The sequence below is a fragment of the Homarus americanus genome, unplaced genomic scaffold (genome assembly GCF_018991925.1).
Source record: "Homarus americanus isolate GMGI-L3 unplaced genomic scaffold, GMGI_Hamer_2.0 scaffold14467, whole genome shotgun sequence".
In the NCBI taxonomy this organism is placed as follows: Eukaryota; Metazoa; Arthropoda; class Malacostraca; order Decapoda; family Nephropidae; genus Homarus; species Homarus americanus.
Window position 1 is genome coordinate 7809008 of NW_024733734.1, and position 18446 is coordinate 7827453.

At 37.3% G+C, this 18446-nt stretch overlaps 1 protein-coding gene across 1 annotated transcript in view; it reads left to right on the forward strand.

Annotated features, from left to right (window-relative positions):
- The first annotated feature begins 229 nt into the window (after positions 1-229).
- LOC121869981 (catalase-like) overlaps positions 230-18446 on the forward strand; it is a 31014-nt gene continuing 12797 nt past the window's right edge. The window contains exons 1-7 of the mRNA XM_042371649.1: positions 230-387; positions 6454-6625; positions 7483-7624; positions 9396-9546; positions 11766-11962; positions 12711-12828; positions 15458-15595. Of these exons, the coding sequence (XP_042227583.1) occupies positions 334-387; positions 6454-6625; positions 7483-7624; positions 9396-9546; positions 11766-11962; positions 12711-12828; positions 15458-15595 (972 nt within the window). The 5' untranslated portion in view covers positions 230-333. The remainder of the gene's footprint in view (positions 388-6453; positions 6626-7482; positions 7625-9395; positions 9547-11765; positions 11963-12710; positions 12829-15457; positions 15596-18446) is intronic.

The following is an 18446-nucleotide window of genomic DNA, read 5'->3' on the forward strand; positions in this document are numbered from 1 at the left end:
ACATTTGAGCAAGGTCAGGGTTTTTCGCGCGCTATAGTAGTTTATCGTATATCATAATATTAATAGTTTTGTGGTACATAGTTATCTATAAAAAATATAAACTTCCAGGGAAAACTTCAAAGAGGCTCATGATTCACAGGTTTTATAATACAGTATATTGTACGTACATGAGAACATCAAAGTGTAGAACTTACGTCTGGCAGCGGGTACTGGAGTCAGGGAGATGCCGGCAGCAAACATCAGCTGAGGGCGATGCTATATCTCACTTCTCTCCGCTCACTCACCTGAACATCATCCTGTGTACTTGAAGGTGCACCTCTTCCATCCACCAAGATGCCACGCGACAACGCAGCAAACCAACTCAATGAGTTTAAGAAGACCCAAAAGGTAAGTTTAATAAGATGTACTGGCAATTATTTTTCTACCCTCGTCCCTCGTCAATAAATACGGGAGTGACACACCCGAGGAATACCTGACTGAATTACTCGGAATAGGCAAACCCTACTGCAGGATTTGTCAATAAATTTGTTAAACTAAAAAAGCTAAGACAGTTCTCTTGTTTTTTGTATTGGTCATTTTTGGTTGGATGATTTTCTGTGTTCGAGACTGTTAAAAAGTATTCCATCGCTAATTGTGTGTGGACGTTAAATAAGAATATCGCTGTAACAAAAAAATCTACTTTACAGTCTTAACAGGATAGGTTGTGTTTGGTAAACGGAAATGAAGTCACAGAAAAAAGGTCACAGAAAAAAAATCATCTTATTAAATACCATTAACAATTACAGTAATAAAATAGGTTAGGTTAGGTACTGACTTTTTTGTGATATTTATTCCTGTGACTTTTTTCCTGGATTCTGTAGATTAAGTTGTGCCTATATTTTTACTGCACGTTGATTATACCCTGGGACTATAGTATTTTAACCAAATGGCTCCTTTGTTAATACATTATTATCAACTCTGTATTTTATTATTTTATCTTTCCACTGTTTAAATATCCATATCCTGTGTATTGGATCACCGTAAGATTAAACACCCACGTTAATTTTGCCTTAAGGTTAACCACCCTAATGTTTATATATATGTAAATTGTAAAATTTTAAATGAAAGAAAAAAAAAGTAACCTATCCGATAAATATTTGGGATTCCTGGAACAGATGGCTGACACCAGAATGCGTTGTTCAGTGTTTATTTTTTTCCACAATTAATGTTCTTTAGATGATAGCAAGTAATAAAAACGATACAACACTGCAAGTTCAAAGAACCTAATAAAGCCTAACCCAATCAACCAAAGAAATCTACCTAACTTTACCCAACCAACTAGCCGAGGGGCTCCACCCCCGGACCACCCTCTATTTTAAACTGTAAGTCCTTATTTTGATAGCTGGTACTGTACCAATGAAAGCATGGCGTCATGGTGTAATTTTAAATTATTTTTTGGACTTGAGAGTAACTTGGACTGAGTTTAAACAAACAGTAGACGACAACACGCCAACAATGGAATATTCATGGTAAATATTTAATTTCCTTGTGTACAAAACACATAGATACATCATTTTAATGAAATATTATCAGTTTTCATGGTGTTTTACCCAGCAATTTCCCTCTTCCTTCATACCCTGCTTACTATAGGTGATTTATGATCGTAGATAGAGACAAATTATATATATACAGTATATATATATATATATATATATATATATATATATATATATATATATATATATATATATATATATATATATACATATAAGTTTTGTATTTAACTCAAAAATGCAATTTTGATCACACAAAGTGGGCAAGGCTTTGAAGTACAGTAGAGGTAAATTGTGGGGTAAGAAAACACACAAAAACTGACAAAACCTAACCTTACCAGTAACAGAAAACTTTAAAAGATATAATATTTAAAAACAGGTGCTTAGGTAAAGGAGCCAAGTTAGGACTCTTTAATAGAAGAAAAGCTCTTCAATTTATCAAGAACATCCCAAAAATTGTGAAGGAAATATATTTTGCCAAACTAAAAGATCATGGTGTACATGTCTGACGATGAACAATGAATAGGAAAAGAATGAATGAATAAAATAGAATTCATAAAGACAAATTGTTACAAGTACAGTACTTAACATTGGCCTCATGTCTTTTACCAACTTTACCTGTCACACCACCAACATTACTACTGTATGTCACACCACCATCACAAACTACACTTGGCCTCACCAGCATTACTTGACCATATCACCAACATTACCTGACCACATCACCAATATTACTTGACCACACCATTATTACTTGACCACATCACTATTACCTGACCACATCTCCATTATCTGGCCACACTATTAAAAAAACTACTTGGTCATACCACTAACTTTACTTGGTCACATCATCAGCAACATTACTTGGCCACACCATTACCAACATTACCTAGCCACACCATCAGCAACATTACTTGGCCACACCATCACCAATAATACTCTCCATGGCCATTTCACCAACACCTGGCCAAACCACCAACATTACCTGGCCACACCACAAGACCAGCATTACAGACATCAGGCCACAACACCAGCGTCACTAATATTACTTGGCCACACCACCAGCATCACTAATGTTACTTGGTCATACCACCAGCATCACTAATGTTACTTGGTCATACCACCAACATCACTAATGTTACTTGGCCACACCACCAGCATCACTACTGTTACTTGGCCACACCACCAGCATCACTAATGTTACTTGGTCATACCACCAACATCACTAATGTTACTTGGCCACACCACCAGCATCACTAATGTTACTTGGCCACACCACCAGCATCACTAATGTTACTTGGCCACACTACCAACATCACTAATGTTACTTGGTCATACCACCAGCATCACTAATGTTACTTGGCCACACTACCAACATCACTAATGTTACTTGGTCATACCACCAACATCACTAATGTTACTTGGTCATATCACCAGCATCACTAATGTTACTTGGCCACACCACCAGCATCACTAATGTTACTTGGTCATACCACCAGCATCACTAATGTTACTTGGCCACACTACCAACATCACTAATGTTACTTGGTCATACCACCATCACTAATGTTACTTGGTCATATCACCACCATCACTAATGTTACTTGGCCACACTACCAACATCACTAATGTTACTTGGTCATACCACCAGCATCACTAATGTTACTTGGCCACACTACCAACATCACTAATGTTACTTGGTCATATCACCAGCATCACTAATGTTACTTGGCCACACTACCAACATTACCCACCAATAACCTATATCAAAGCATTTATAGCTTTGATAATACATGTTATTTGTGATGTAGTATTCAGTTCTGTATACAGTATGTTGTTTTATGTGATGCTCGTTTCCTCGTACATTGTATTGCGTATATGACGAATAGGTAAATTGCAGCATCTTGCAAGCATTGATAGAGGTGAAGCATCACTCGCGAAGGGTGAATGTTGTACGTGACTAGCAGCTTCCTCGCTTCTCTGCCCCACAGTTTGACCTTGGCTGGAGAGTTGAAGGACTAGGGGTTGCAGACCCATTGTCTATTATTTCATTCTTTCCCTATTTTTGTGACTATCTTTTGTCTTGAAATTAAATCAAATACAAATGTAGACTTTTATTTGACTAGATTGTGAATCACACATTTGAGAAAAGTCATATTGATATGTTGTAGTGCTGAGATATGTGTCATTTGTTAGTCACCAGAACATAACCACATATTGTATACATTATTTAGTGCATTTCCCTGGATGCTTCACATAATGGAAGATTGATTCTGGTTATCTGCTGTACCTGTAGTTGATCATGATTATAGTACAGTACTGTAGTCACATGTAGCAGTCATGAAATATCACTGGATTACAATATGTGAATTCTGTAAATGTGTTTGTCAGCCATGGGGGCCCACAAGAAGCCTGTTTGTTTAGCCTTGATGCTGTTCAAGGGTATTTATTTATCTCTTATACAGTACACAATTGTACCTGAAAATCTTCTCCTTTGATATAACTAACTGACTGAGGTATAGACCTTGCTTAACATGAATATGATACTTAGGACCTAGGCTCTCTCCTGAGTTCCTATCAGTGTGTGACTTGTCAGGATAATGCCATATAGACTCAAGAGTTTCCTGCATGCTGTTTGATCTAAATTTAACTGCAACAAACCACAAGATGACACCAAGAAAAAATTTTGTTGGGTAGAAAAATGGTGAAAATAATTCTTTTATTTATATAACTAAATAATTTTTTTTACAATCAATTTGATCAGGAAGATGAGGTTGATGCTTAATGTGCTTGCGACATCACCTGTAACCTTGAACCTCTGGATTGCTGTTGGATGTTCTCTGAAAAACTTGTTTTTTCACCCCTCCCTTTGCTCCTCACTTGCTGCCACCCACTACCACTCTTCTCTTATGCATCATATTTATGTTACATCCATGCCATACTTCACTTCTGCCATCCATTGATGTTACTATCTTCCCATTACCTTAACCCAATACCCCGTGATATCCCAAGCCTGCCCATGAAGTACAGTATAAAATCAACGGCATCCCTTGTGTCGTGTAACACCGCACCTATCCACCATCACACCCTGCATCCCCACCACTACACCATCCTCACGGCCTACACCCCCACTACTACACCACCCCCACCACTACACCCTCACATCCTGCACCCCCACCACTACACCACCCTCACATCCTGCACCCCCACCACTACACCACCCTCACATCCTGCACCCCCACCACTACACCACCCTCATACCATCATACAATGTGCTTCACCTCACACACACACTCCTACTATGCCTCAACTTGCTCATTGCCCTTCACTTGCCTTATTAGCCAGCACATGCATCATCACCCATTACCTGCATCATCACCCCTCACCTGCCTCATCACCCATTGTTTGCATTATCACCTCTCACCTGCCTCATCAGCTAGTTCTTGCCTCATGAACCAGCACCACCTTCCTACCCCCTCCCCCTCACCTTTCACCAACCACTTCCTCCACACTAACCTGCACCTTCAGTAAACACTAGGAAGGAGGTGCTGGTTAACAGGCGACTGCTAGATGATGATGTTGCAAGAGTTGGTTGATGATGCAAGAGTTGGTTGATGATGCAAGAGTTGGTTGATGAGGCAAGAGCTGGTTCATGAGGCAGGCGAGGGTGATAAGGCAAGCTAGGGGTGAGGAGTGATGAGGCAGGTGAGAGGTGATGATGCGAGGAATGGTGAGGCAAGTGCTGGCTAATGAGGCTGGTGATGGTTGATGAGGCAAGAGCTGGTAGATGAAGCAAGTGAAGTATGATAATGAAAGATGTGGGCTGGGATAAGGGTGGAGCGTTAGTTATGGCCATTGAGCGAGAACACATCTCTGCCCATCTCTCCGAGATGGCTGCCCCAGCTGACTCCCAGGGACGCGTCATTTGAATTTTTGCTGGGACCCAGATTCACATAAACGGGGAAAGCTTTCGTTAAATGAAAAAGAGGTATTAATTTAAGAAATTCGTTTTGTGTCTTGAACTTTCATTAAATGGGGAATGCCTGTATCTTCTCTCATAACTTTTATTATCACTGCACTGTATGGGCTCCATCATAAGTACGGATTATGATTCCTCCAGTGTGTGAGTGTAATTGGGTGTTTTTCTTAACATAAAAGTTGTCAACACGCCTAATCTTGAAATTGAGAATGAACCAAATTATTCTTGTGCCTGGGAAGATATTGGAAGTACAGTATAATGTAGGTATTGTCTAATGGTAGACCCTGCTTCCATTTGGCATCACAAAAATTGTGACCAAGTCCCAGGTTGCTGATCTGACTTTCTGCATCATTTACACACAATTGCAGGGTCTCAATTGTTTCTTATTACATTGACAATACAGCATACATACAGAATATCATTTCTCACTATTGATCTTTTTTCTTTCCTTTTTTTTTATCTATTTATGGTAATTTTTTATTATAATTAGTATCATCATTATTTTTATTATTATATTTTTAAAAAAATTATTAATTATTATTATTATTATATTTTTGTCTCCCAGGCCCTGATGTGGGTCATTGACCTGTGCCCTGGTGGGCTAATCCCATAAAAAATATATATATATATATGAATAATGTTATGTACATTTAGGCCAGTAGTTTAGGTACAGTATTTCTTAAAATTTGCTGTTAATTTTTAGATTGCTTGCATTAGGTGCAGAAGAGATAACTACAGTATACAGTATTGTTGTCCTCAATGACTTATTAAAACATTTGTGCAGATTATATTTGTTTACACCATACCAAACATTTATTATGTTCATTGCATAATTATTTTAAATTCATATGGTGAACCTGGTACCTGTACAGTGTATTCTTTCTGCCACTGTGGTATATTTTTGCATATTTTATCAGTGATCTTTTCTCTTTCTTTTTTTAGGGTACCGAACGCCTTACCACTGCTCATGGGTGCCCACTTTCTGACAAACTCAACTCCTTGACTGTTGGAGCGCGAGGGCCCATCCTACTTCAAGACATACAGTTACTTGATGAAATGGCCCATTTTGATCGAGAGCGCATTCCAGAGAGGGTTGTCCACGCTAAGGGTGCTGGTAAGTGTCCACTTCTTGTGATCTTTGAAATTATATACAGTACACTATAGTAAACTGTGGGAGTTCTTTTAGATAATTTTTACCCTATCAAATGGCCAGGCATCAGATTAACAAGGTTTTAGCATAGTGTGAGTTACTAAATAAATGTTGAGATATTGCAGTACAGTATTGCTGAGGTATGTTTAAATATAATACCTACTTCATTGATAAAAGAAATATGAGCAAAACAGATAGTGTTAACTGAAAATTCTAGAAAAAAAAGTAAATGATTAAATGAGAAATGCATTTAAAAATTTAGTTAAGGCTGATGATTTAACACAAAAGGCAGAAAATGAAAGAAAAACGTCTATACTGTACTTGTCGATTCCATTGCATCATATAAAGGGTCCTTAGAAATTTAAGGTGTTTTGAAAGATACAGTTGCAACAATTGTAAGGCTTATTATGCAGCTATATCTCCCACAGCCTGTCATACCTTGCTTCTTTGCCTTTTAAAGTGCTGTTTTGTATTTGGTGTGTATTTTAAAGATGAAATTTACCTGTTCTTTAATGTATTTTCTTTTGGCATTTTTTATACAGGCTACAGTGTCCATTTGTGAATTTTATTTTGCTTTGCATATGTTAATTTTGTAGTGTATCTTGTGTTTAATTATTGTGAACCACCTGAACCCTCCCTGGATCCACCACTGAATATGGTTATATTTTGAAAATGTGTGACAGACTGTAAAATACTGTACTACTGTAGTATTTATTTATAAATTTTAGCTTCAAAGGGAATTGTCAATGGTAGAACTTCAATGGCTGATGGTAACCAGCCAATTTGACAGTTCTGGTAAGTCAATATGTTTTTCTTTGCAGGTGCTTTTGGGTACTTGGAGATTACTCATGACATCACCAAGTATACTAAAGCCAAGCTATTCAGTGAAATTGGGAAGCGTACACCATTGGTTGTTAGATGTTCAACTGTTGGTGGTGAAAGTGGCTCTTCCGACACTGCCAGGTAAGAGGATTTTTAGTTTTTATTCCTCCAGCCTTGCTGTTGATGATTGCTTGATTTAGATATACATGTTATTTTTATCTATCTTATACTGTACTGCATTTTCAGTGTCTTAATTATATATAAATGTAGTTATTTATTCATTTGTAATCAAGTATGCATGGTGCACCTGGTTCACCCCAGGAAGTTGTATGAAGATGGTTTATACCCATATATGGATAGAGGGGTACAGTATTCAGAAAAAATTCTCAGTGCTGTATGTTCTCCTTATGTGCTTATACTGTTTGAACATCTTTACTATTTGGTTGAGAATTTCATTCCAGTCTACAAAAAAATATGGACATGTTGCTTAGTACAGTTTAATTATTCGTGCTAATACAGTACAGTGTTGTACACCCATCTCCACATATGCATACCGGATATGTACAGGTAGCTACTATCCCTCCACTTACTTCTGCATTTTCTGTGCATCTTATATTAGTCATCTCCTTTATAAAATCATTCGCATCTCCTGTACTACTGTATTTACAGTACAGGGTATAGGTACTGTACCAGACAATTTATCCAGCAAGCTTGGGAACTGAGGTGAACCAAATTTCTGGTCCTAGACCTAGTGCACTGTATATATATATATAGTGGGTCTCTGAGATGCAAACACCCATACTTATGAATGTGACCCAATTATATTATTTAAAATGAGTGCCGAGTAATTCCAGGCCAAGCAGTAAAATTTCTTACCTTTCTCCATCTGTGAGCTATAGGTTATGTTATGGTTATTTTTAAACTTGTAATTTCAAGGTAGAAGAGAGTAATTTTTTTCCTGTTACATGCACACACGATTCTATACACAGAAAGTGAAAAAAAAAGATTACTAAAAGGTATAAATTTTTAACCCATGTGGAGCTCAGAGAGTCCGCGGTGCAGAGCACCGTTGCTGGAGACACTACAGCATTGCCAAGTCTGTGACTCAGATTGTACATTAACCTGTACTGTGTCAATTTTACTCCTTTTATGCTTTCATTGTTGCTGTTAATATGCCTACAATTTACAGTTTTATTATTACAATGTACAATTAGAGCTACCTGTACTATTAAGGGTGAATCTAGTAATCTGAACAGAGGCTCCACAGCCAGTTACACAGGTTTTACTGTACATTATAGGCCTGATGCTCCAAATTCTGGGGAAAAAACTTATCTGGTAACCCCAAAGTCTCAAGCATGCCTCGATAAATGGCCCCATACCTGCATTATACTTTCAGTCTTCTTATTAATTAAGAGACATTTAAATTTTACATATTCAATAATGGGCAGCAACTTAACCTCTTAATGCTGTTACTTCACTTGGAAGCTAAAATTTTTATCTCACTTGACATGAAGCCTGGGATGGCTGACTGAAATTTATTTTCTCTTAGCTAAAGGCTTGGTTGTAGTCAGACTTGGAATATAATACAAATAATACTCTTAACAAGGGCATAGAGGGTTTGAGAGTGTGACACTGATGAAAATCATCATACAGCATTACATACACATATTTCTTTTATCATGGAGTTTAGGACCATTGCTTGTTGATAAAGGATGCAGTGTCTGCATACCAGTTTAACCTTTTTGATGATATTTCTGCACTTTATCATTTTATTCCTGCTGCTGCCAAACAATTTTAATCAGCTTGGGGAAACCTCCCATAGCCAAAGGGTTAAATATCACCTTAATTTTCCAAATGATTATCAGGTGCAGTATATCATTGTGTAATGAGCTTGGTATTTTTGTATTTATAGGGATCCACGTGGTTTTGCTGTAAAATTCTATACTGAAGATGGAAATTGGGATCTTGTTGGGAACAACACTCCCGTCTTCTTCATCCGAGATCCAATTCTTTTCCCGTCCTTCATCCACACACAGAAGAGGAATCCTGTAACTCACCTCAAGGTATTTACAACTTTCAGAGAGTTCACTAACTTTGAAACATATTTTCTTTGAAAATTTGAAAGAAGTCATGGTAATATTTAATTTTTTTATCAAATTGTATGTTACCTGAAGATTGTAGCACTAGTAATTTTCTTTGTTATGTCATATCACATTAAATATCATGTTAAATCCAAAGATTACTGCACAGGTAGCCCTCACTATATGAATGGGTTAGGTTCCTGAAAACCATTCTTTGAATGAATTTTTGTATCTCCAATAAAAGAACACATGGGAAAAGTAGGATTTGATTCCCCAATTACAAGAAAACCCTAATACCATACCCCCAAAACATGAAATTAGTTCCCGAACAACAAAATATCCTACATAACTAATGAATACTGTAATTTGCTGCCTGGTAGTAGGCAGCTACCAAACACGGAGGTACTACTGCCCGGGAAGATATTGGAAGCATAATGTGTTGTCTAATGGTAGACCCTGCTGCCATATGGCATCACAAAAATTGTGACCTAGTCTCAGGTTGCTGACCTGACTTTCTGCCTCATTTATACACAATTGCAGGGTCTCAATTGTTTCTCTTACTATTGACAACACAACATACATATATTGTTTCTCACTTTTAATATTGTTTAATTTATATATTTCTTTATGGTACTTTATTAATATTATAATTATTATTACACTGTTGTTATTATTGTTAAAAAAAAATTATTTTTATTATAAATCTTACTTACTGAATTATTATTATTGAATTTTCGCCCCCCAGGCCCCGATATGGGTCAGTGACCTGTGCCCGGGTGGGCTAATCCCCATAAAAAAACTAATAATAATAATACCCCTACAGTGAGTTCTGCTATAACGCGTGTTTTGATAACGCGAATTTGCTCTAACGCGATTTATGAATTAGGAACGATATTTGTATAACGCGAACGCTTGTTTGCTATAACGCGATTTTTGCTTACTATTTCTCCAATTTTGTGGTACAGTGGGGTATGCTATAACGAATCTAATTGGTTCTAGAACCTTGTTCGTTATAGCATTCGTTCGTTATAGGATTAATCCGTTCCAGGCCCCCAAATACAACCACTTAACACTGAAAAATATAATATAAAATTGTAAAAATTGTAAAAAAGTGCATAAATATGCATCTAAACCCCTGAAATAAAGAATATCATTAATATTTGTAATAAAAAAACAATAAATTAGAAGAAGAAAAAAAAAATTAAATAATGTTCGTTGTAGGAGTTGCGTTCGTTATAGCATTCTCAATTTTATCGGTAAAACCGTTCGTTATAGGAATATTCGTAGTAGGATCCGTTTGTTATAGCATACCCCACTGTATTAACTGTGAATATAGTAAAGAAGAATATCAACAAGAAGCGTTCTGGTGATAGAATTCCCGGTGATGATCGTAAAAGAAAGGATATAACATTTGAAGAGAAGCTCGATTTTATCAACCTCAAAATCACCCTTCTCCCCCATCAAGTAAAGTGTTACATTTACTGTATGATTTCATTATTAGATATGAATGTAACATTTATTTAGACTGCGCTATCCTTTGTGTTAGGCTAACTACTAAATTTTTTCGATTTCGAGTAATCTGCACCTAACCCTATTTTCTCCATAAGCCCTGTTATTTCTATTACGCGATTTTCTATAACACGATATTTTACAAGAACACAATTATCGCGTTATAGCAGAACTACCTGTACTGTAAAATATTGCATTATCTAGACGAAAATCTGCCGCTAAACCTCTTGAGGAAAAGCTAAATCAAAGTTTAACAGACACCAGAGTCACCATTTGCATAGATGCTGGCTGCATGTTGATAGTACAGCCACTCCTCGACTTACGATGGGGTTAGGGACCCAAATGCAGGTCGTAAGTCGAAAATGCGAAAATAATAAATAGAAAATCTAAAATGGGTGTCTCTTTTTCTTCTCAGCACCACAAAACTCTCACTTTTAAGCTTGCCAGCCATTTTAAAGGGAATTACAAACGAAAATATTGTCAGTACACAGCGCAATCACTAACGTAGGGACTCGAAAATAAGTAATTAAAAAAAAAATTGGTATGACGGGCGGTCGTATGTCCAGGTGGTCATAAGTCGTAAGTCGAGGAGTACCTGTATATTATTAATGTTTTTAATGTGTTAGGCAGTAAATATATAATAAGCTTGGACAGTTGTTACTCAAAGATCTAAAAAAGAATTAAAATTTCAGGATGCAGATATGTTTTGGGATTTCATAACTTTGAGGCCAGAATCCACACATCAAGTGTCTTTCTTATTTTCTGGCCGAGGAACTCCTGATGGGTACAGACATATGAATGGCTATGGCTCTCACACATTCAAGTTGGTCAATGACAAGGGAGAAGCAGTATACTGCAAGTTCCACTACAAGACAGACCAAGGAATTAAGTAAGAGTTCACCCGTTGTTTAATACGTATGCTAGATTCATGTAAATGACCAAAAATTCACGATTGTTTTGAAGTGCTGGAAACATTAGGCCCATGAACCTCATCCACAAATTTTGGCCATCACTACCATCAAGGTGATTTTTAACAAGGCTATCCCCTTAAAGATGGAAAATATGTGATAGCATTGTTAAACTTGCAGCTTTTTATATTTTATTACCCTCTCTTCCTTGCTCCCAAATAATTAGGGTAAATTTGCAGTCATTTTTCACAGGAAATTTTCATACACTTTAGTTTTCAAACCAGGTTACTGAAGGTTTTTGATGAAGTAGCTATATAGTATAGGAATACAGTACTGTACTGTACCTGTACTTATTTCCATTTTTGCTTCTATTTTCAATTTACGGGGTTTTGTTCGTCAAGCATGGGAGTTTTATTTGTAAACCAAAGCTTCATAAATTGGGGACTACTTGTACATAATAAATTTCTGTGAATTAGTATAAATAATCAGAAAATTATGATTTGCTTGTTTTCAGGATGAGAATAGGAGTACAGTATGTGTTCCTACATGTTCTTTCTTCCCAATCTCTTTTAAAACTTTTCCAGCGTTTAAGAGCATTACATCGACTCCTTGACAGTATTATGTTGGAATAGTGAAAAGATAATAGCTAAGTGAGTGCAGTTGTTCTTTGTTTCCTGCAGTCATTTTATATCATTTCAGAATTTGTAAGAACCTGCTTTATACTTTCAGAAACTTGAGTGCAAAGAGGGCTGATGAGCTCTGTGGGTCAGATCCTGATTATGCCATTCGTGACTTGTATAATGCCATCTGTAGTGGTAATTACCCATCATACACCATGTACATCCAGGTATGGTTTGCAGATTCTCCATGATCTGATCTGATTGTGGTACTGTATTGTACATTTTTATATCATGTCATACTTTATGGATGAGGATGAATACTTGAGTAGTGTTAGTACTGAATATCATATGCCACATACAGTAACCCCCATGTAACAACACCTACCACCACCATCACCAAAACTAAATATGCCACTACCCATTCCACCACCATGCCCTTATGCCATCTCCCACATAATTACCCACTTTACCACCCACAACATAACTTTATACAAGCACCACGGACATCTCTGATGTATTATATGTACATGAGGAATGAGTGGTAAGTGGGGTTTGATGAGATGAGGATATGGTAGTGGTGATGACTAGTGATCACCCTCTTTTCCCTGGGTGGGCCACGGTTAGTCTTACCCATTCTACTGCCTCTGTTATTTGCCTGGTGTTAACTAAGGGTAACTTGCACTATTCTACATCTATAGTTCTATTATGCATTAAACTATAATTATGGAAGGTGCAGGTGTGCTAATATTATATTTTACCCTCAATACTCGTTGTTATACAAAGAAATTTATGTGGAAATTTAGCTGTTTGTATGTACAGGGGAGGGGCCACCCCCCAAATTCGCGGGGGCTAGGTTCTCAAAATGGCTGCGAATCTCCAAATTCGCAAGTAACATTTGCGGACCGGGGAGGGGGGTACATTTTTATTTGTGTACAAAGAAATGTATATTCCCTTTATGTGATTGTCCCTAGGACAATTATATATTTCTTTTACCTGTATTATTTATACACAAAACACATACAAATAAATAATAATGGGAAAATGCTCTCACAAAAACAGTAAACCCTCGAAGATCCGCACCCGGGAAATCCAGATTTCAGAAGATCCGGACAAAAAATTTAGGGGTTCTGGGCTAAGAAGCCTCCTAGAAGTTTCCCTGAGAAATATTCCCAAACCAGAGCAAGGAACATTTTAGGCCCTTGGCGCTGCTTGACCCGTCAGTTGCTTGGATACAGGTGCCCGAGGAGGTGGGAAACATAAACAGAGTTGACAATTGTTTGTGGGAATATTATTTCATTCACTCTAGTAATGATACAATGTTTCTTATTATGTTATCATAGGTAAATGCATGGTTTATATACAGTAATTTGTTATAACTACATTAGTACTGTATTTTTGGTGTTTCTTATATCATTTATTAATCTCCGGAAAATCGGCTTTTCTAGACAGGTGGTCCCCCCTTTTAGTCCGGATCTTCAAGGGTTCGCTGTAATCAGAAACAAATTTATTAAAAATGTGACAATATACTCTCAAGTCCGTGCTTTATTAATAAAGTAATAAAGCACGGACTTGAGTGTAGACTGTCATATTTTTAATAATTTTTTTCCGAGTATTTGTGAGAAGATTTTCCAATTGAATTTTATTTGTGCTATACAGTCAACCCTCGCTTTGCGCAGTCCCACGTTTACGCGGTACCCTGCCGAAACCGGAATGCTCACATTCCGCGGTGCGTGTACCCCTTTACGCGGAGAGCGGCGCGAGCAGGGTGCGCACAAGGTCGCCCAGTCATCAAAACATTACCAAGTTCTTCACCCGCCACCCACCACAGCCGGTCCAAGTCAGTGATAGTGATAATTATAGTGAGGATATGGACTTTGAGGGGTTTGACAAAGAGGCCCTGCAAGCCTCTGTGGTGGATAGTGGTACAATTGATACAAGTGATACAGGTGAGGGCCAATAATCTGCCCTCTGCCTCGAAACCAACCCCCCATCCCTGTGTGCCCAGCCATCTTTTCTGCTAATATAAGTGTTAAAAAACCTAATATTATTGATATTTCTCTTAATTATTAATTGTGTGTGCATACTATCATAAAATTAAGAAGTTATTTTTACTACAACGTAGGTATTGTGTCTGAAAAAGTGGAGTTTGGGGGTCGGCCCAGTCTCTATTTCAATTAATCCCATATGTTATGTTGTTCACTTTACGCGGGCCGCCGTGGGTTGAATCAACCGCGTAAAGTGAGGGTTCACTGTATGTGTTTTGTGTGTGTGTGTCTACACACACACACACATATTTACAATACAGGTAAAGGAAATTACTGTCCCTAGAAAGAATGGCTCCCTGTCCCAGCCGCAAAAATGCTGGCAACTTTAAAACTACCCACAGACATTCTTGGGTACATCCAGGGTGTCATCCTCGAATAATAGAGGAGCGTGAAATAAAAATACGCCCAACTCCAGGGAATATCATGGAACAATATAGTGAATGACAAAGCAGAGTTGGAAATTATGTTCAAAATATTTAATCACAAATTTAGAGGACATGAATATTTAGGGTTTACAGCATGCAGGGTGCAGATTTATATATTTTTGTGCTGATGAGTCACAAAAGGGCCAAAATGCATTGAAAAAATTTTTTATATACAAGTGTGATTTTTATTTTGCCTCATTTATTTAGCCCCGAGAGCAAACATTGATGAATTACTAATAATAAAATGTGTGCCATGGTTGTTAAAGTAGCTATATAGAAAATTTAATATTGGTGCCTGGAATTCAGCCGACAGGGTAAGTTAAAGTTTCACATTGTTATCAGAGATTTACTAAAAGTTAATTTCTTATATGATTCCTTGTCTATAGGTTATGACCTTGCAAGAAGCTGAAAAATGTAAGTTCAACCCCTTTGATCTGACGAAGGTGTGGCCTCATGCGGAATTTCCTCTCATGCCTGTTGGTCGCCTCGTCCTCGACCGCAACCCCAAGAGCTACTTTGCTGAGGTATTAATTTGTCTATATTTGCAATTTTATGTCACGGAGAGATGTAAGTCCAGAATACTGTAATTATATACAAGATAGAGTGTATGATATTTATTACAGTACTCCATTTTGTTTATTTAGTAAATTGACAAGTTTTTGTACATAATTTAATTCATTATAGTTTTTTTTCCAGGATTTCATGTAAGTTATCAGCTATTTTTTTTTAATTTAACTCTTTCATTGTGGATGTGCCATATATGAAACAGTCGGCCTCTTGACAGTTAATTGCAGATGTGCCACATAAGGTTAGGAATCCATTATGTGTCAACAGTGCTACACAAAGAGTACACATGAAATTCAGACCAGCTTTACGCATATGATTACATATTGTAGAATGGTGATGAAGTATTGATTACGCATATGATTACATATTGTAGAATGGTGATGAAGTATTGACATGTTTAAGAGGTGAAATTTGAGATCATTTCTACTAAAAAACATTTGTAAAGCATGATGATGTGGATGTGTAATTGGGCACTCAAAGACAGATGGCCCTTTTTAGAGCTAAGAGGGTGCTTGGGTATTGCGAGTATTGGTGAAGACCTGTGTAGAGGCAGGCTGAGATGGTTTGGGCATCTGGAGAGAATGGATAAGAATCTTCCATTGTTCTTCATAATTTTGTGTAGGGCCTTTTTGAAACACAGGATGTTGAGACAGTAAAACAGTACAGGAACATCTCAGAAAAATATGTATTTCAGTAACATAAAATGAAATTGCTGAAATAAAGGGTAAAAAAATATAAAGTATTTTTTATTAAATTTATTTGTCTCAGAAAGCATTTGGTAAAAATTTGGAGAAAAATATGGAAAAGAAAAACAAGTAAAGCAATAAAATTAAAGATACCTGTACTTTAATCAGATACCATCTTACAAAGGTCCAATATTGTCAGAACATTATTTATTACATAAAGAGATATTGTTACAATTATCAGGCTATTTACTACTACAGTAGTAGAAGTCTTGTGGGTTTCCAACTTGGCTGCGAATCTTTGAAAATCCGGCTGATATGTTGTCAAGGCTGTACGAATTAGCTCTGTCAGGTGTTGATTTGTGAGGATTGCACGATGTTTTGACTTTACAAACTTCATTACAGAGTGCAGTGATTCGCAGCAGTATGTTGTGCTGAAAATTGAGATGAGTTGCACACTAGTTTTCTTGAGTTCAGGATATTTTGTTTCTGGAACTTTCTTCCAGAACTCAATTGTTGACTGAGATTTATGGATCTTCTTTAGACCCAGATCCTCCTGAAATTCCATTAGTTCCATTTCTACAGCAGATGATTCTGTAACCGGAGGTTTGAGAATCGGACAACCATCATTGATTACATCAACCATGAATGGATCTAGAAGAAAGGCAAAGCAGGTTTTCAGCTTCTGCAAGTCATCAAATCTGGCTAGGAAATTATCAAGCAGTCCTTGTAATTTATCTTTGTATTCTTTCAGTTTGTGGTCTTTTATTTCAGTATCAGGGAATGTATTTACTCTCCTTTTGAGATGGGGGAAGTGGCTGAAGTTTCTTGACTGTATGTCTCTGAAAAACTCTTATTTTATTCTGCAAGCTGAAAATTGTTTGAGTAAGCTCAGAAACAATCTTATCCTCCCCCTGGAGTGCTAAGTTGAGAATTTGTAGATGTTTCATTATATCAGTAGGGAACATAAGATCTTGCATCCATTCATCATTTTCCAGTTGAGGATAGGATCTTTTCTTTTCTTCAAGAAAAGTAGTGATAGGGTTCAACAGATCTACAAACCTATTCAAGACGTTGCTGGTTGACAGCCACCTCACAATGCAGTAGAAAGAGACATTGTTGGGCTTGTCTTCAAGCTCCAGTTCTTCAATAAATCATTTGAACTGTCGGTGGGTCTTCCCATTTGAGCGGATGAAATTGACAATATCTAGGACAATTTTCATAAAATTTTCGTACCTGAAGTATCTGGCTGCTAGGTGTTCACAATGAATGATGCAGTGAACAGGGAGGAATTCTGGAAATTTGGGATCACTTCTCATGAGTGCAATTAGTCCTGCATATTTCCCCACCATTGCAGGTGCTCCATCCGTTGCAACACTGACAAGTTTATCCAGTGGAACATCAGCATTTGTTATGGCTCTGTCAAGCGCATTTTTAATGTCAACACCACGAGTTGCTTTTTTTAGTGCCACTAGGTCTAACATCTCTTCTTTCACAGTTACATCAAAGGAAACATAACGAACAAATACCACCAGTTGTGGGTTGTCTTGTATGTCTGTAGACTCGTCAAGAGCCAAACTAAATGCTAGAGAATTCTTCAAATCATTTTGCTTCTTGCTTGCAACATCAGCACTTATCTGGGAGATACGCCTCTCTGTAGTGTGGCGTGAAACTGGAGTTTGTGCTATTAGTCGCTGAAGTTTTGTGTTATTTGGATCTAACGCGGCAACAACTTCAGCTATATTCTTCTAAACAAATTCTCCATCAGAATATGGGCATTTAGCACGAGCAATACTCCATGAAATAACAAAACTAGCTTCAGTTGTTGTATCAGCTTCTTATATTAATTATGACGCAAAAAGGAGGTGAGCCAATATATTTTCACGAGCCGCACATTGAGTGTCAAAACGGCTCGCGAGCCGTGGTTTGGCCACCCCTGTTATATATGGTTGTCTCATGAAGGCCCATTGCACCTGTAATGTTGGCTGTGCGCTCTCCCTTTTCAAAGCCTTCAATCACCCATTTTCATCTCTACCAAAATAGATTTTCTTTGTCTTTTGCTATCAGCATCACTTTTAGTCGCTTTGCATTCATGTTGGTGAAGGTTAATAAGGACAAGTCAAGA